Source organism: Scyliorhinus canicula, chromosome 7, assembly GCF_902713615.1.
Source record: "Scyliorhinus canicula chromosome 7, sScyCan1.1, whole genome shotgun sequence".
NCBI lineage: Eukaryota > Metazoa > Chordata > Chondrichthyes > Carcharhiniformes > Scyliorhinidae > Scyliorhinus > Scyliorhinus canicula.
Window position 1 is genome coordinate 110557864 of NC_052152.1, and position 20041 is coordinate 110577904.

A 20041-nucleotide genomic window follows, 5' to 3' on the forward strand; every position below is an offset into this window, starting at 1 on the left:
ATACAAAAGTCTGAGAACACGCTCTAAAAGATTCAAAAACAGCTTTTTCCCGACTGTTACCAGACTCCTGAATTACTCTCTTATGGACTGAACTAATCTCTTCACACATTTTCTCGACTGAGTAGTACTACACTCTGTATGCTCACCCGATGCCTGTGCCGATGTATTTCATTGTGTATTTATGCATGTCCTATGTTTTTCCATGTATGGAACGATCTGTCTGGACTGTATTTAGAACAATACTTTTCACTGTACCTCAGTACACGTGACAATAAATCAAATTCAAATAGATGTGACATACGGTGAGTGGAACATGCTTGACAGGAACAGGCAACTTTGGACCTATGTTTCCCAAATCTCTCCCCAACTGTCGTTTTCTTTGAATCATGTCTGAATTTCTGAGAGACGAACTGATAAGAGATTGACTCCTACGATTTGTCAACAATTCCATTATCATTGCAAACAAGATGGACTTTGATGTTTCTGGTCGAACAATTCTATGTTACCGAAAGGCCATGGGGCGAGATTCTCTGCGAATGCGGAGAATCGTAAAGGCTGCCGTGGGACAGGCCGTGACCCATGGCAGCCTTCACGCCCACTTCCGGGGCCGATTCTCCCCCCCGGGCGGGGCTAGGAGCGCGGCCCCGTGCGTCACGGCCTTGACGATGGTCGTCAAGGCCGCACGTCAAGCGTCACGCCGGCCGATGCCGTCAGCCACACATGAGCAGGTTGGACAACGCCAACCCGCGCATGCGCAGTTGCCGTCTTTTCCCTCAGCCGCCCCGCAAGACGTGGCGGCTTGATCTTGTGGGGCGGCGGAGGGAAAAGAGTGCGTCCGTCAAGGACGCACGCCCCGCGATCGGTGCCCATCGATCGCGGGCCTATGCCCCCCCCTTGGCACGACCGTGGTACTGCCCTGCCAATTGGGCCCCCAGATGCCCCAAACGGGCATCTGGCGCCCGTTTCATGACGGCAGCGAGCAGGTGTGTTTGCTGCCGTGTTGAAACGGGCATGAAGGCCCGGCCGCTCGGCCTCGGAGAATCGCCGCTCGCCGTAGAAAACGGCGAGCGGTGATTCGTGGCGTGGGTCGGGTGGGGGGGAATAGCGGGAGGGCGTGAAAAATGTCGGGTGGCCCTCCCGCTATTCTCCCACCCGGCGTGGGGGGCGGAGAATCGCGCCCCATATTATTTTGGACAATAATGCTACATTGCACAGGAAACACTGTAAAGGTGAAAAAAATGGAAATCAGTCTCTGGATCCCATTATTCCACATTACTCGATCTATGACGAAGCAGGTAGAAGCCATTAATAAGAACCAGTTTACCTGCTAGGTAGCTTTGCAGACCATGATCTAACCGATTTACATGCAACATGAAGACTTCAATCCAAAAACAGGTAGCTGTTCCCTTATTCAAAGCGAAAGACTTACCACTGCCGGTGATGGTACATGTATACTGAGTACTGATCGTGGACGGACGTGATTGACTAAATGACACAGAACCACTCCATCCATTAAAGCTGCTCCAATCTCTTCCGGCAGAGTCACCTTCAGTCTTGTTTCAATACTCTGTTGAACAATATACAGTTAGATCTGTGGGTAATCTCTGGCTTCAATTAAATGTAAGTATAAATGTGCGTCCTCTAGGGCAGCACGGTGGTGCAATAGTTAGCACTGTTGCCTCATGGCGCCGAGGTCCCAGGTTCAATCCCGGCTCTGGATCACTGTCCGTGTGGAGTTTGCACATTCTCCCAATGTTTGCGTGGGTTTTGCCCCCACAACCCAAAGATGTGCAGGGTAGATAGTTTGGCCTCACTACATTGCCTCTTAATTGGAAAAATGAATAGGGTACTCAGAATTTATAGAAAAAAATAAATGGGCATCCCATAGATTTCGCCTCCAATATCCAAACAGCCCATTCTGAAGGTACCACACTTTCACTTCATTTTGCCTGTAAGGAATTATGTTGTTGGCAGCTTCCTCATGGGTCAGTCAGCTGAGCCATAATAACTAGAGGGCCCATCTGCTCAGGGCTAAATCCCTAGTAAAGATAAAGACAAACTGTCCCAGTCTGACTGGATTACGGAAGTCGGTCAGGGTCCATTTTTCTGAATGCCACCCCTGTTGTCTGCTCACGTGGGTTAAAGCGAGATCTGGCTTAACTCCAATGCCCCACTATCAAATAACTAACACCTATTCATGAGCTCTCTGATTTCAGGCAGGAGGGAAGAAAACTTGCAGAAAAAGAACCTTTGCCCGTGCCTCGGATAATAAGAATAGATACTAAACTAATATTTTTAGTTTGCTGGACTTAATGCTTTCAATGTATCAGGTCTGACCCAAGATATGATTGTGGGTCCTCTAACTAGACATCTTGGCACATAATACATTAATGATTTATTTCCCATCAAAGTGATGCCATGGATGTATCATCCAGATAAAGTGACTAGTAAATTTATGTTGAAAGGTTTTAATCATTTTCATGTGATGATAATAGTCTACAAAGCCATTTTTATATTTCAAAGCTGGCACCTAACACAGATATGAAATAAATCAGGGTTAAGATATCAGTATCGATGTAAACCATGCCTGCATATCTTGAACCAACTCCTATTATATGCAGCCATGTCAATACCTCACCTCCCGGAGTTGTTCTACATGTTCTTTCTCCTCCCTCATTTGTTCCATTTTTCTCCGGATTGTAAACTGAGGATCCATGGACTCGAAATGCCGCACTGACCGAAAGAAAACTGTTGAAACCAGAGCAGGTAAAACTTTACAAGTTATAAAGTATCTGCCAAAATCTTCTATTCCTAACAATTCCTCTACTTCACCTTAGCTGTTCTCAGTCGAGGACAATTTACCATCAAGCATTCCTCAAAAGTGAGCTCCATATTCAACTGGGAGGAGGTTTCCTTCACGGTAGGACAACTGGCACACAATGAGGTATTTTTATTATATCCCTTCTACTTTAAAAGACTGAAAAAAATTGTCTCATCAATCAAGAAAATTGTGTCTCTGTGGGAGCACTCCCATGTTTGAAAGAAGATTTTGGGTTTAACGCCCCCTCTAGGAACGTGAGGACAAGCCAAGGCTGACCCTCCAGTGCAGGGCTGACGGAGTGTGGTGTTTCAGATGAGATGTCAAACCAAGGCTCTGTCTGCACCCAAACTGGATGTCTGCACGATTAAAAATGTGGGGATGGGGAAGGGGTTTCTGGCAAATATTTATCCCTCAACAAACACCATTAAAACAAATCCTCTGGTTACTGTCACATTCCTGTTTGTGGGACTTCGCTCAGCACAAATTGGCTGCATTTCCTACTTGTGACTATACTTTAAACATAGGGCTCTGGGATGCCCTGAGGCCATTACGGATGTTATATAACGCTGTAATTTTACTCTTTAATTCCTCAGCTGAAGCAATCATTAATAAATGTTATTTCTACGTATCAACTGTTCCACATTTTGCATGGTTCACATTTGGATCTAATGTCTTTCAAATTTGGCAGGGACCCAGATCTCAGCATTCCCGTCAGACTATCAACTTTCTGCACCCTATGGAAGATTGTGTAGCTCATCTTTGAACATCCACATAGAACATAGAACATTACAGCGCAGTACAGGCCCTTTGGCACAGGTCATGAGGCATCAGGGTCAGTGGATTAGAATTAGGCATGGTTCAATGTGGAGATGGAAAAAGGAGAAGCTCCAAACTAAAGGCCTTAATTGATTTTAGAACAAGATTAAGGTGAATAATATAATTTCTCCCTTTTAAGCCGCAAATTTGATTTTAACAGTGAGTTGTGAATTAGCATATGCATGTGCGTTGTTCTCACAAAACAGCATAAGCTGGAGTCCAACAAATCACAGAATTAGATAGAGAAAGAGGAAGAGGCTTTTCAAACTATTCTATGCCAACTTTGAGACAGCAGTCCATTTATTCCCATTCCCTGTACTTTGTTAAAGTTTTGTTTTTCAAATATTCATCCACTCATCCTTTAAAAGATGAACCAGCAATAGATATAAATACAGAGCTGTTAGTTTCCTTGAGGCTGCCGAGCCATTGCTACATTTCTTGGTTGCATGTAATCCTCGGCCCAGTTCAGACTGTCCGTTCCCAGTTCCTGACGCTGCACTTTCTGATCCCACATCCCTGCATCGGCTCCTGATTAGTCACTCTCCACAATCGTGTTTCTCTGTTTAAAGTTTTTAATCATTTCAAACTGCAGGAATTACTGAAATGGATAGTGACACACCAGAATGCAAATTTGTACAAAGGAGTGAGACACAAGATGGGGATATGACACCCATCTTCAGACTCAAAAACAAAACACTGTGCCGCACAAAGAGAACAGACTGGGCCATTCGGATAAGCCTGCATATTAGTTGTACCTCCTTTGTGGTCTTCTGACAATCTGGCTCAACTGGAAGTCAGGAAGGGTGGGGCGTGCAACAATTGAGTCAAGTGGAAGGGTACCAAAGGAAAATATTCCCAATGCTACATTCTACCTAAACACTGGATTAAAAAGGTCTATTGTGAAGAATTACTTTACACCTCTCTTTATTTAACATGTTTGAAAAAAAACAGGCTGCGCCCTACAAATTTGATAGTGTTCTTTAAGGATTGGTGGGATGATGGAAATCCAGTAGACATCATCTACCTGAGCTTTCAGAAAGCCGATGTGAAAGAACCTCGTACTCGGTTATTTCACGAGATGGAATCTGGTGGTATGAGCAGGAATTTGAAAAGCTGGATTTGAAACTGGCTTCAAATCCGGAATCAGAAAATGAAATCAAGTGGATATGGTTTAGTCTGGAGGAACAACACCCGCAGTGATCCCCAGGGATCAAACCTAGGTCTTCTACTCTTCACAGTCTTAATTAATGACCTGAAGTTGGGAGTGTGGTAAGTTAATTTGAAGATAATTCTAAAATCTGTGCAAACTTTAAGACAGTAGAGGAGTGCTATCGCATTGAAAAAGATGCATGTGTACTGGAGGAGTGGTTCAAACATTTACAAATGATCTTTGAATAAATATAGTGTCATGCCCGTTTGTAGGGTCAATACAGAATACACAGCATTGGCAGAGAACAATACTGAAAGAGGTTTAGAGAGAAAAAGAGCTGGGATCTCTGAAGCTTCAACACCAATGTCAGAGAGGAATTTTTCCAGAGAACTTGGCCCTCATTGACACTTTTTTTCTCTCACAGAGGATTGTGTGGGTGTAAGGCGAGTCAGAGAGGAAGAAATATGAAATCATGATGTTTTGGCCATCATGGTGTGAGGCAAGTTTGATAGACCAGCCGGTCTTTTCCTAACTGTCAATTTCACATGTTTGTACGCACTTATATTTTAAATAGGATACTCAAGTCATCGTAAGAAATACAACTGACAGGAAAATTCCAACTCTGGAATTCTGAAAGTAGCCTTGCCATCCTCAAGTATAAAAAGCCTACTGTTATCTGCCTCTCACCTGCTCTATTTCAGAGAGGGGAATGTGGAGGAAAATGGAAACTTAACATTACACATGATGAACTGGAATAGACGGACAGAAAGAACAACTGGTTTCCTCTAAAAGCGACTTATAACCAGTAAAACTTTAAAGGCTAGTCAAAGTGATGCAATGTGGTGAAATACTAACTTCAAGTCAGTTAAATATTCGCAAACATGAATGCTTAGGGTTGGAAAATCAATGAAGATCAGAATTTAAGGTGAAGATCATTCTTGGTCATTCTGAAACCCTATAAGCCTTAAGTGTCATAACTAGGCTTTAATAGCTGCCCTCCAAAGCATCCTATTAAATACTCAAGGTAACAGAACATATAGCTATATTTGAAACTACAAAATGGAAAGGTAATATCTATTGACTGGAGATTGGCTAGGTAATGCTGGGAACTTAGTGAAAGGGCAAAGATCTATGAAGAAGTACTCTGATTCATGCTATACACTAAAAGTGTTCAAATTTTACAATCTCAACAAACTGAAGGGCAAAAAGGCAGGAATATCAGCAACACAAGAGTACTATACAGGAGGACAAATTGACAGAAAATCTGAAGGAAAAGCTCCATCTAGAGCTAAAGAAAGAAAAATCTCTTGTAGTTTCTGACTGGAAAGAAGGTGGTGGAAGAGAATTGGACAAAGAGAAAGCAGAATCAGCAGCGACAGTGTCAAGGTTGAATTCCATTGCCACATTCCTAACTGCTCAATAGCTTCGCACTCCATTTCCCTTTCTTTTTTCCAACAAATGATTCTATTTGTAGTCTATTTTGTTCTAATTTCCTGCACTTCTTTTCTGGACTGAGTGACTGACAGTGAATGCCATTAAACGAAAACCAGCATTTCACCAAAGTAGGGCCTGTTTCATGTGAAGCTAAATAGGAATAGCTGGGCTGTAGGACCATTAGAATGTGCTATAAAATTCCTAAACTAATTCCTTTGGCCTATTCTTCTCCTGTAACCACCTATGCTTCAAATATTAACCTGCTTTTCTTTTTAAAGATGAATAGAAAAACAGAACATTTTCAATCACATTATTCACCTAGCACAAAGGCCTTTATCACATACACAAATCACACATCTTCTACGTATACATGTTATCCATTATTTTTTGACATACTGGTAATCATTTTTGAGTCATGTCAGCAAACTAATAGAAGTACAGAGTGCAAGGAAAGGTCAGTGGGATATTATGTATTCATACTGTGGATCACAGTGGAAAAGAACTAACTGGCTGAGCTCCAAATACATTCATAAACTTCAGAAACAGCCAAGCTTTTAATCACATATTCCCATCCCGTAAAAATAGCAAGTTAAAATCTCTTGCACAATATATTAAACCATGTATGAGGAACACCATCACTAACCTAAAAGAAAAAGAAAACTGAAAATGTTGGACAAACTCAAAAAGTTAGGCAGCAAGAAAACCAAAGTTAACATTTCAGGTCGATGACTTCTCTTTAGAACTGGGAAAAGTTAGAAATGTAATAACAATGTTTCCTTTCACTTAAACTTAATGTTTCCCAGTTCTAGTGAAAGGTCATCCCAATGTGAAACGGTAATAATTCTGTTTCCTCCATTGATGCTGTCTAACCTGAGTGTTTCCTGCATTGTTTTTATTTCAGATTTTCATCTTCTGCAAAATCTTGCTTTTCCAAAGGAAAATACTCTATCCGACATTTCTAAATGCTCTAAAGACACCCTATCGCAGATTTTTCTATGATCCACAATCAAGGAGACTAAAAGCTTCTCTGGATTGGAATGACAGACCACTCCCTCCCCACCCACACCCAAGGCAGAGTTCCTTGGTCGTAAAGTAAATCCACTCAATAATAATCCTATCCCAATGTAAACCTATACTTTTCTCTGGTACAACAGCAAAATAAAATGTTGCCTCCGAATGTAATCCCAAATAACGGAACTAAATGTGGCCAGAAAGTTGAAGTTACCTGGCACGTAATCAATGTTAGGAAGAGTTTCACTGTGCTCAGCTTCACAGCTATTCTTTAACACATGTTCCAATTAATGCCCAGTCCGTAAACATGCCGCGAGTCTAAAAAAAAGATTCTAAACAACTTCCCTGAAACACTGACAATGTTACTGTTGGGTGAATTTTGAAGTGAAGCTGGGTCAGTAGCTTTACTCTTCCGACTTCAATCCATCAACCAAAGGACAGATCACATCATTTAAACTCATTTTGCAACACTCATTACGCACAAACTCCAATAAATAGGAGTGAATTTAAGCCTAAATTACTTTGGAACCATTCTCAAATTGTCTAAGATTACGTTTGTGCTCAAATGTGATCAAATATATTAAAATGGAGTTAATTCATTAAGTGCGCCAATACATAAACTTAGGCATTAACTACCAACACACATACCATGACTTCTGTCTTCTTCCTTTGGGGTAGTGACGGTGTTGCGTTCCTCTATATGTATCTGTGTCAACTCTCTGAAGGAGAGAGGAGGGGAGTCCAAAGGAGGAGAGTTGGCTTGGACTGAAAGTGGCACGGACATAAAGTAGGCACAAAGCAGGTTCAAGAGGCATTAGGTAAATGCCAAGTGGACCAGGAAAGTCAAAGATCAGGATTTATGAACCAGTAGCAGCCAATGCAAGTTTAATGTGAATCGATACAAGATTGAACCGGGAAATCAAGATTAAAAAGGACAAAAAAGGTGCGAAGAAACACACAACACAAAACAGATGAAAAAAAACTGTTAGCTATTGAATACAAATCAAACCATGCAGTTAACTTTCCACCACTACTAATCTCTACATTCTCATAAAATGAAAACAGGGAACAGGTACACAAAAGCTGCTGTAAAAACTCATCAATTCTTACAATTTCTTATAGATTAACTATCAGACGCTGATCAAATAACGAGAATAAAAGTTCTAAAGTTACGGTGTAGGTTATGGTTTAGCTCACTGGGCTAAATCGGTGGCTTTTAAAGCAGGCCAGCAGCACGGTTCGATTCCCGTACCAGCCTCCCCGGACAGACGCCGGAATGTGGCGACTAGGGGCTTTTCACAGTAACTTAATTGAAGCCTAGTCATGATAATAAGCGATTTTCATTTCATTTATACTGGACAAGTACAGCCTGTCAATACACAAACGTAATTCAGCCCTGGTTGGAGGTCAGAATATGCTGAAACCCAGCATATCTGGGTTTCTGCCACAATTGTGTGTATAATGATCCTTAACCATCAATGAATTTTTGGAAGGTTTTACCAAAGGTGAGGGACTGTACTGATCTTTAAATCATTGATAATGGGAGCCATTTGCCCATCGTCTCTTGGCCACTAACCCCATCCTCTAACTTCCTCTTCAATTTCGAATATCAAGCCATTTTTCCTTTCAATCACTCCAAAAGTCTCACCACAGCAGTAAACATTTAATTGCAATTATTTTAATGAAATTGGTTAGGATTTCATAACACACTAGTTGTTCACACTACTAGCTCACAGGTACCTCCAGCAACCTGCTTACAAAATATATAATTTGCCATTTTTTTCGAAATCATCCTTTCACCTTTGGGAAAGTACCTGAACAGCTTAGGCTGCTAGGATGAGAGTTCGACATTTCACTCACTACATTTGTCCCATTTACAGCGACTACAAGAATGACTGAGTTTTTTCACTGATGCAGAAGAAGGTATTTTTCTGAGACTGGGTTTGAACACATCTTGGGGGTAGATTACTGTTGCTAGACACAATGCATAGGGAGAAAGCATATCAGGGTGGTAAGTATTCCACAGCTCCTGAACTCCCACCTTGAAGACAACAAAAGCAAAACAAACCATTTAAATTGCACCGGCAAGCAGATATGCAGTATATTGTCAGCTCGTTTCTAGTTTCTTCCTCTCTATGTTCAATACTCATCTACAGGCACCTTTCATTTGTGCAAGTGGCAGCTTTGTTGGAATGTGAATTCTGTGTATGCATGGAATCCCTACAGTACAGAAGGAGGCCATTCAACCCATCGGGTCTGCATTGACCCTCTGAAAGAGCACTTTACCTAGACCCAATCCCCGTAATTCCACCTAGGGGCAATTAAGCACAGCCAATCCACCTAACCCTTTAGTTGAATTGACTGAAACGGGTAAAAGTGCCGGAAATTTTTAATCTAACATTTCTTAAATGTTTCCTGGAAATTATGGCCAATCATTAGTAAGAAATTTCATAAAGCCAAATAATTTAACTGGTAGAAAGGTTCTGGACCGTACCTGGCTGCAATGACCATCTAATTTCTGTAATGAAGCATTGCATTTCGATAACAATATACATCATTGCGTCAATAAGGATTCTATAGCTCAGTGCACCATCTGTGAGCACTGCTAAAAATGTAAATCCGTAATTAAAGATGATTCAACAGTAGAAATAATCTCAGATATTTCACACTTCAAAATTAAACCTCCAACTCATTGGACGACAATCTCTTTGACATAGGGGACAAGCATCCTTCCCTTTCCTCACTGCCTTAAAAAGGACAATAATGAAAAATACATTTTAAATTAAATTGTGTAACCAGTGAGCAACCAAAATAAGTTATGTTATATTTCTACACAAGGAAACTTCTGCCTCAGATGTTTCCAATTAAATCATTATTTACTGGATTGGTATTTAGAAAACAACAGGCAGAGAGAGCAACCACAAACTGAAACATATTGCCAGCCTCAATTTTCTATGGATGAGATAAGATTGATCCGTGTGAACTTCCGGTGGTGCTCGCGAGCAGAGTGGCTGCGTCAAGAAGAGGCTTCCGCCTAGTTCGCGATATTTCAGACATTTTCGGGGGTTTCCCCGTTGTTCTTTCTTCCCGAGTTTCTGCGGCCTTTGGGGCCTGAGGGACGGGCGTCGAGTCGGTCCAGTTTGGAGCTGGTGAGGAGCCCCGCAGGAGGCACCCGGAGCGGGGGGCATCGACCCAGAGGTCAGATGTGTGGGCGGAGCTTGACATGAAGCAAGGCAATCGAGGTGGCAGGCCCGAGTCCAGAACGCAATGTACAGGGGGACTAGAGCACACTGGCTGGCTCCCACTGAAAATTGATTTTTGAGGAGTTTGAAGACCGGACCCCGGGGGAAGAGATTCTCAGATTTTGGAACTTTGGAAAACATTTTTGAAAATAATTATTTATTTATTTTTGGACTGAAGAAAGAAAGAAAAAATAATAAGTCGTTAGAGGATGCGAAAAGCAGCTAGGAAGAAGGAATAAAACCTGGGTTCGCCGTTGAATGAGAAGGCCAGCAAAAGCGCTGACAAGATGGCGGATGCCGGACCGCATGGTGGGGCTGCACTACCTATGGTGGAAAAGATGACCGAGGTGATGGCAGTGGAACTGGAAAAGCAGTTTGCGAGGCACATGGAGGCTTTGAGGAAGGAGACGGCGGTCGCATTGAAATCATTGGTGGAGGAGGCAATTGCCCCGGTGAGGGTAGCTGTGGCAAAGACATCAACCGAGGTGAGAGAGCAGGGCGAGAAGATGAAGGAAGTGGAGGAGGCCATGTCACGGCACAGCGACCAGCTCACCTCGATAGGGGACGAGCTGGTGGAGGTCAACAGAGGACTCCGAGCAAAGCTCGAGGACTTGGAGAACCGCCCGAGACGGCACAATCTGAGAATTGTGGGCTTGCCCGAAGGGACAGAGGGCCCAAGGCCAACAGAGAACTTCGCTAAGAAGTTGGCAGAGCTGATGGGGGAGGGTGAGAACTCCTCCCGGTACGAGGTGGACCGAGCTCATCGGTCATTAAGGCCGAAGCCCAATGTGAATGAGCCGCCAAGAGCAGTAATTATCTGCTTCCATAAGTACTGCATGAAGGAAAAGGTGTTAAACTGGGCGAAGCAGAAGCGCGAGGTGCAGTGGGATGGTGCTAGAGTTCAGATTTACCAGGACTTGACAGTGGAGTTGACAAAAAGATGATCGCCATTCGGGAGAGTGAAGGCGGCACTGTACAAAAAGGGGGTGTGATTTGGTATGGTATACCCAGCAAAGCTGAGGGTGACGTATGATGCCAAAAAAAATTTATTTCGAGAGAGTGGAGGCGGCTGAGGCGTTCGTGAGGGTGGAAGGCTTGGGACAGATGTGAAGAGCGGAGCTGGAAGAGAGACTGTGGACTGTGATTGGGGAGCTGGAAAGTGTATAAATGCTATAACTTTCTTTTTACTGACGTGTATTGTAATTTACTTCTCTTCACATTGTTAGAGTTCAAGTTATTGGTTGGGTTGATTGGCGTTCTGTGTTGCGACGGTTATATCATAGTTTAGCAAATTGTATGGGTTGGATTGTTGTTTTTTTTTCTTTCTCTGGGACTGGGTGGGAGGGGACGGTATATCTTGGCGGGGGGAGCCACCCGCGCTAGCTAACTAAAGTTGGCTGGTGAACGGAGGTGAGGTGAGATAAATGCTGCGGACATTGGAGCCTAGTTAGCAGGTTTCGATGGGCCTACGAAGTGAGTGGCGGGGGGATTGATGCTGGGAGATGTTTATTCGGGGGGAAATGTGCGGGGGGGGGGGGGGGGTTGGGAGGAGGGGAAGGGGTTCGATGTTAATAATGGATAGGGGTGGGTCAGGCTCATGTGCAGGGCCCGTTGATATGATGATGGTGGAGAAGAAGGGTGGGGGAGTTGAGAGACCCCCAGTTAGGATAGTCACGTGAAACGTGAGGGGGTTAGGAGGTCCGGTCAAGAGGTCAAGGGTGCTTGCGCATCTTAAAAGCTTGAAAGCTGATGTAGCAATGTTGCAGGAGACTCACTTGAGGGTGAAAGACCAGGTGAGATTTAAAAAGGGCTGGGTTAGTCAGGTATTTCACTCTGGACTTGACAAAAGCACTGGAGGAGTAGCAACAATGGTCAGCAAAAAAGTACGCTTCCAGGTGGAGAAGGTGGTGGCAGATCAGGGGGGTAGATATGTGATTGTGACAGAGGCGGTGGAGGGGAGGTTAGTGGCGCTGTTAAGTGTATACGGCCCCAAATGGGATGACGTGGGATTCGCAAAGAAGGTGTTTGGGGCCATCCCCGACTTGGATGCATCCCGACCTGCACCCGATCTGATAGTGGGGGGGGGGGGGGGGGGACTAGAACTTTGTGCAGGAGCCAAGGTTGGACAGGTCACGGCCGCGCTCGCTGGTTCCATCGGAGGGACGAAGGCATAAGCTGGGCTGATGGTGGAAATGGGAGGGGTGGACCCTTGGAGGTTCCTGCACCCAAGGGAACAGGAGTACTCGTTTTTCTCAGCAGTCCATAAGGTATATTCGCGGATCGACGTTTTTGTGGTGGGGAAGGCTTTGTTGGCTGGGGTTAAGGGGTCGGAATACTCGGCAATTGCAGTGTCAAATCATGCTCCACATTGGGTGGATATGGTACCGGAGAAGGGGGTAGCGCGGAGATCGGGGTGGAAATTAGATGTGGGACTTTTGGGGGACTAAGTATTCTGTAACAAAATTGAAAAGGTAATTAAGGAATATGTAGCTTTCAACTGTACGGGCGAGGTGTCGAAGGCGGTCGTCTCGGAGGCTCTAAAGGCGGTGGTGAGGGGGAGGTGATCTCGTTTAAGGCCAGTGTGGACAAAGTGGAGGTTGGAGCGGCAGAGAGTATAGACGAGATGTTGGAGTTGGATAGGAGTTATCCAGAGGATGGGGACCCAGCAAAGATGGAAAAGAGGAAGGAACTACAGGTGAGCTTTGACCGACTATCTAACAGAAGGCAGTGCGCCAACTGAGGCGAGCAAGGGGTGCAGTTTACGAACATGTATGTTAGCAGGTCAGCTCCGGAGGGAACCAGCGGCAAAGGAAATTGTACAGGTGAGGGATAGGGCAGGGAAGTTGGTGGTGGCTCCGGATCTGATTGACAAGGTTTTCGAGGAATTTTATGAGAGGTTGTACAGGTCAGAGCCACCTGGGGGAGACCGTGAGATTAAGGAATTTCTAGATGGGTTGGAGTACCCGAGGTTAGGGGAGGGGGACAGGGCGACATTAGAAGGAGCGATAGTGGAGATAAAGGATGCGATGGGAGGATGCAGTCGGGGAAGGTGGCAGGGCCCGGTTTCCGGAGTAATATTATAAAAAAATTCAAGGATAAGCTGGCACCCCTGATGGTGGGGATGTTTGAAGAGGCGATAGGGAAGGGAGTGTTGCCACAAACCTTGTGGCAGGCATCGATTTCCCTGTTGCTAAAAAAAGATAAGGATCCGACGGAGTGTGGGTCGTATAGGCCCATATCACTTCTGAATGTGGACGCAAAAGTATTGGCGAAGGTACTAGTGGTAGGCTGGAGGAGTGCCTCCCGAAGGTGATAGGTGAAGGTCAGATGGGGTTTGTGAAAGGGAGGCAGCTCTTTTCAAACATTAGAAGGGTATTGAACGTCGTTATGGCACCGGCAGAGGGGAAGGAAACAGAGGTGGTTGTAGCATTGGACGCTGAGGAGGCGTTCGACCGGGTAGAATGGGGGTACTTGATGGCAGTTCTGGAGCGGTTTGGGATTGGACCGAGATTTGTGAACTGGGTAAAGCTACTATATAAGGGGCCGAGGGCGAGTGTCCGCACAAACAACATCAGCTCGAGATACTTTTCTCTCCAACATGGGACTCAGCAGGGATGTCCTATGTCCCCCCCCTGCTGTTTGCACTCGCGATTGAGCCGTTGGCCATCGCATTAAGAAGTTCGGGGGTATGGAAAGGAATAGTGCGGGGGGTGGGGATAGAGCATAGGGTGTCCTTGTATGCAGATGACTTGCTGTTATACGTGTCGGAACCGAGTGTGTCGATAGGGGGAATATTGGAGCTGCTTCGAGTGTTTGGGTCTGTCTCAGGATACAAACTAAATCTAGACAAGAGTGAGTATTTTGTGGTGTCTCAGTCAGGGGTGGGGGCAGGGGTAGGGGGGCTGCTATTCTGTAGGGCAGGGGCTCACTTTAGGTACCATGGGGTGCAGGTTGCCCAGGAGTGGCAAGCTCCGCAGGTACAACATTTCTAGTTTGGTGGGGAGAGTGAAAGCTGATCTGGCAAGGTGGGATGGTCTCCTTCTGTCACTGGCGGGTCGGGTACAGGCTGTTAAAATGAATGTGTTGCTGCGATTTCTGTTTACTTTTCAATGCCTGCTGATTTTCCTGCCAAAGGCTTTTTTCAGAGAGACTGAGGGAAGGATTACATCATTCATACGGGGAGGGAAGGTGGCCAGAGTTAGAAAGGTGCTACTGCAGAGGGGAAGGCAGGCAGGGGTTTGGGTCTTCCGAACCTGATGTATTACTACTGGGCGGCGAATGTGGAGAAGGTGCGGAGCTGGGTCAGAGGGGTTGATTCCCAGTGGGTCAGAATGGAGGAGAGTTTGTGCAGGGGGTCAGGATTGAAAGCACAGAATCAGTGCCGCTCCCAATAGCCCCGGGGAAGTACTCAGGGAGTCCGGTAATAATAGCTTCATTAAGAATTTGGAGGCAGTTCCGCCAACACTTTGGGTTGGGTCAGGGGCAAGGGAAATGTCGATTCGGGGGAACCACAGATTTGAGCAGGGAGGTGGGATGGAAATTCTCGGAAATGGGAGGAGAAGGGGATTAAGACGCTAAAAGATTTGTTTCTTAGGGGTTGGATTGCAGGATTGAAGGAGCTAGAAGCGAAGTATGGGCTGGAGCAGGGGGAAATGTTTAGATACATGCAGGTTTGAGATTTTTCCAGAAAGAAGGTACAGAACTTCCCGGAGGTGCCGGCCTCCACATTGCTGGAGGAGGTGCTGACGACAGGGGGACTGGAGAAGGGGGTAGTGTCTGCGGTTTACGGAGCTATTTTGGACGAGGAGACGGCATCACTGGAAGGGATCAAAGCAAAGTGGGAGGAAGAGTTGGGAGAGGATATGGAGGAGGGGTTCTGGTGTGAGGTGCTCCGGAGAGTGAATGCCTCCGCCTCATGCACGAGGTTGGGGCTGATACAGCTGAAGGTGGTATACAGAGCATACCTCATGAGGGCGAAGATGAGCCGATTCTTTGAAGGAGTAGAAGATGGGTGTGAACGTTGTGGGGAGGGCCCCTCTAATCATGTTCATATGTTTTGGTCCCATCCAAAGCTAGAGGATTACTGGAAGGAGGATTTTAGGGTAATTTCTAAAGTGGGGCACGCAAAACTGGACCAGGGCTCCCGGGTGGCCATATTCGGGGTGTCGGACCAGCCGGGGTTGGAAACGGGTGCAGAGGCAGATGTTGTAGCCTTCGCTTCATTGATCACCCGAAGGCGGATCCTGATGGGATGGAGAGCAGCCGCTCCACCCTGTGCCCTGACGTGGCGGGGGGCTTGTTGGAATTCTTGACTCTTGAGAAGGTTAAGTTTGAAATGAGGGGAAGGATGGAGGGGTTCTACAATTCATGGGCATTATTCATCATGCACTTTCAAGAACTGGATATCATCAAACATTAGTTGGGAGGGGTGGGTGGGAGGGATGGGGAGAGGGGGGCGGAGCGTGTTGATGGTGACTATGGGTGATTCCTGGTTCCTTTTTGTCATTTGTTTATGTGAACATGCGGGCTAATGTTTGGGGTTTGGTGGGAGGATGGGATTGTTGTTATTGATTTGGGAATGACGTATTTGTTACTGATTATCGTTTATTGTTGGTGGGTGTAAATTTGGGAGAAAATGTGAAAAAGGAGAATAAAGAAATATTTTTTTTTAAAAGATTGATCCGTGTAAGTGGGATGGGCACACCATCATCACTTTTAGAACACAAAGCAAATCTAAAAGAAAATAATACTGATCAATGGCATTTCAGGGTGCAACCCCAGTCTAGCTGCTTTATTGTGATATGTAGCGGAGTCCCACAGGCTACTGAAGAACTTAGACAGCTGTCATAACAACTTAACCATACATCACACACCTGTTCTTCATTTACATTTTCAGGAACAGCAATTCTTGCCCGCGACAAACTTTGACCTTGATGTCAAAACAATTGCAAACAAAGATACAAATTAGGTTACTCAAGAATCTCACTATTTTGGTGCCTACAGTGGCCTGTTTCTGAGGTCACTCAATCTATTGACGAAAATCACAGCCAAAGTGACAGGGGAGCTGAACTGTCTGTGCAGGTTTACAATGACTATGTGGTGCCATTTGGTCAAAAGATGACCAAGGTTTTTGGATGCTGGGGCCCACAATGGCAATCTAACCAAAATTCGAACGTACAACTCTGAAAAATCCCTGCATAAACCCGAGCGCCCCTAGGAAATCTTTTCCAAATAATTCCAAAGCACTTTGTGCTTAATTCTGTAGCACTGCAAACAGATACCAAGCTAATAACTGAGTTAATATATTGTACAAATGGATTCCACACGAATATGTCACTGCCTGCATTCCGAAGCGCTGCAATTGTTTTGCCTCATTCTACTGAAAGAATTCCTTAAGGCTTGCACCTTTTACATTAAAAAGAGACGCTCCATAATTCCCAGCAACACCTCAAATGTTCATTTTTGAGAGTCATGATTAAAGTTGGCCATTCTTTGAGAAACCCTTTCAATCTGCATGCAGTAGGATGATCTTATTATGAGCCAACTTAAAAGGTTTACTTACCAGATCGTGGCTTCAGTCCAAATGGAGTTGTGGGGGATGCTACAGGAGACATTGTGGGAGTCACTGTGGGAGTCTTGTCTTCATCCTGTAGGATTTTAATTAAAATTTGTTTTCAAAAATTACTCAGCTCAGTTACCACCATGCCAGCTGGTACCTTAAATTCCCTCAATAGCATATGTTTGATGTGCGATTTGTTCAGTGATTCATCGATATTACTGTGTTAATGAACAGATTACTGCACTTTTCAAACACTTTGGTGAAGAAACAGCCCTGCCGAGAATACTTTCTTTGAAAATCAATTTTCTTACGGTTTTGGTACTGATTTTTATATGTGCTAATATTAATTTTGAACTTTTATCTTCATCTTAATAATGCACCCAGCTGTTCAATTAAATAATCAACAATGTTATGTGTCAACGTCCGGTGGCGATCATGGAGTGAGTGGTCGCACACAGGGCAGCTCCGGCTTGAAGGCATTGGTTTGGGCACTTTATACCCATTAGTGGGGTAATTCCAGCAGGAAAATGGTGCAGACGGTGTAGAAGGAGAGGTTCTCCTCAAGACCCGGCAAAAAACAGTTAAAGACCTGGCTAAGAAATTGCAGGGGACCTGTGGTGCAGCAAGAATTGCTAGAATGGCAGCGGGGGAAGGGTTGTTGCCAGTGGAAAAGCCCGAGATGGAACAGGTGGTGGCCTTCAAAGCCGAATTTCGCTGCTTCCTCACGGCACTGAGGACCCAGGTTTGATCCTGGCCCCGGGTCACTATCCATGTGGAATTTGCACATTCTTCCCATGTCTCGTGGGTCTCACCCTCACAACCCAAAGACGTGCAGGGTAGGTGGATTGACCACACTAAATTGCCCCCCAAAAAAAGAAGAATTTCGCCAGCAAAGGAAGGAGATGCATGGTGACTGGCCGAAGGCATTTGAGGGAGCAGTAGCACCTCTGCGCGGATCGATGGACTGTATGGAGAAAAGCCTTGAGGCACAAGTGGCGACGATATGAGAGGTGGAGAAGGTGGTGTCCGACCAGAGCAATCAGATCGTGTCCTTGGAGGCGGAGGTCCTGGGGAATATATGCAAGTCGTTGAGGATGAAGGTGAAGGAGCAGGAGAATAGATCCAGGGGGCAGAACCTGCAAATTGTGGATCTGCTAGAGGGCGCAGAAGGAACGAGCACCACGAAATATGTGTCAAGAATGCTGACCGGGTTGACACTGGAGGGGGTGTTGGATACGGCCCAGAGGTGGTAAGAGCCCACAGGTCTTTAATGCAGAGGCCCAGTGTGGGGGAGTCGCCATGGGCGGTCGCACAAATTTGTTGAGGAAAAGATTCCACACATGTGCCAGGGAGAAGCAACACTGTGAATGGGAGGGGGGGGGGGGGGGGGGGGGGGGTGTCGTGTCTGTCCGAATTCATCAACATATTGGTGCGGAGCTGGCAAAGAGGTGTTTCTGCAACTGGGCCAAGGCAGTGTTGTACCGAAAGAAGATTCGGATTGGGGTGTTGCACCCGGCGAAACTGGGGGTGGGCTTTCTTTGGGGAGTTATAAGTCTGTAACGGGGTTTTCCCCCACCCCAACCGATTGTGATGTTTTTCTTTTGGAGAGGGCGATTTGCGATTTCTAGTGTTTTTCTTTACAGGTAAGTGGTGTGTATGGTGGGGCCAATGGCTGAGGGGTATTCAAGTGGGTAGGGGGTCCGTTTGGACAAGCTAAGGAGGAACTGGTGGGGGGGGGGCAGAGGAGTGTGAAGGGAGGGCCTTCGAGCAGGAGCAGCCATGCTGGCAGGTAATGCTGGTGAGGCAAGGTGAGGTGGGGGGAAATTGCAACGTGGCAGAGTCAGAGACTGAGCCTGTTCATGGACGGAAAGGGGGGCCATCTTGGATGAGCCCGATTAAGGGTGGTATTAGAGGAGGCAGAGTTGGAGAGGGATGATGGCGGAAAGTAGAGGGGAGTGGAGTCGTAAGCCTCTGTTAAGAATTGTAATGTGGAACATCCGTGAATTGAACGGGCTGATGAAGAAATCTTGGGTTTCTGCGCACCTAAGGAGTTTGATGGCGGAGGTCTTTTTACAGGAAACGCATCTCCAGGTGAAGGATCAGATTAAGTTGAGGAAGAGATGGGTGGGTTTGATTCAAAGTTGTGGAGGTGACATTTTGTTAGGGTCAAAGAAGTGTGGGACCCGGGTGAAGGTATGTGATAGTGAGTGGGGTGGTGGAGGGGACGTCAGTGGTGCCAGTCGATGGTTAGGGTGTGGAATTAGTTGCGGAGACACTATGTTGGAGGGGATGTTGGTGCTTACACCACTGTGTGGGAACTACAGGTTTAAGGCGGGAGATATGGATGGGATGTATGGGAAGTTGAGGGAGGCGGAGCTAGTGATGGTGAAGGACTTGTATTTGGAAGGAAAGTTTCGGGTCTGGATAAGGTGCGAGAAAGGTTTGAGTTCCCAAGGAGGAATGAATTTAGATACATGTGGGCGAAGGACTTTGCACAAAAGGAGTGGAAGACGTTTCCCAGGTTTCCAGAGTATCCCTATTGGAGCAACTGCTGCTCCCGTATGAGTTGGGAGAGGGTAGGATTGGGGACATATATGGGTGGCTGAGGGAGGTGAGGGGAGTGGGGGGGCGCAAGTGGTGAGGATCAAGAACAAATGGGAAGAGGAGTAGTTGAGGGGGAAAATAGGCTGGGGATTTTGGTGTAAGTCGCGCATAGGGTGAATTCAACCTCCTCCTGCATGAGTTGAGCTTGATTCCGTTCAAGGTGGTGCACAGGGTACATATGACCCGGGAGAGGATGAGTGGGTTCTTTCAAGGGGTGGCCGAAGAGTGCGAGAACTGTGGGTGGGGCCGGCGAATCATGTACACATTTTCTGGGGTTGCGAGAAGCTAGAGTGTTACTGGGAAGCGGCATTTTGGACGGTCTTTAGATTGTGAGGGTGGAGGTCAGGCGGACCCAATGGTGCCGATCTTTGCGATATCGGAAATGCCTGAGCTGATGGAGAGAA

General features: G+C 45.8%; 1 protein-coding gene across 6 annotated transcripts in view; it reads right to left on the reverse strand.

Moving 5' to 3' along the window:
- Positions 1-20041, reverse strand: part of lrch1 (leucine-rich repeats and calponin homology (CH) domain containing 1) — a 234882-nt gene that overhangs the window by 23358 nt on the left and 191483 nt on the right. For 4 of the 6 annotated variants that reach the window (XR_005461324.1, XM_038802650.1, XM_038802649.1 and 1 more), the window contains 4 exons: positions 17037-17121; positions 7881-7997; positions 2639-2748; positions 1430-1567 (listed from right to left, as the gene is read on the reverse strand). Coding sequence is in view for 5 of the 6 variants with exons in the window: in XM_038802650.1 (XP_038658578.1) it covers positions 1430-1567; positions 2639-2748; positions 7881-7997; positions 17037-17121 (450 nt within the window). In the remaining variant the exon portion in view is untranslated. The remainder of the gene's footprint in view (positions 1-1429; positions 1568-2638; positions 2749-7880; positions 7998-17036; positions 17122-20041) is intronic. The other 2 variants (XM_038802653.1, XM_038802654.1) reach the window with 1 other exon arrangement.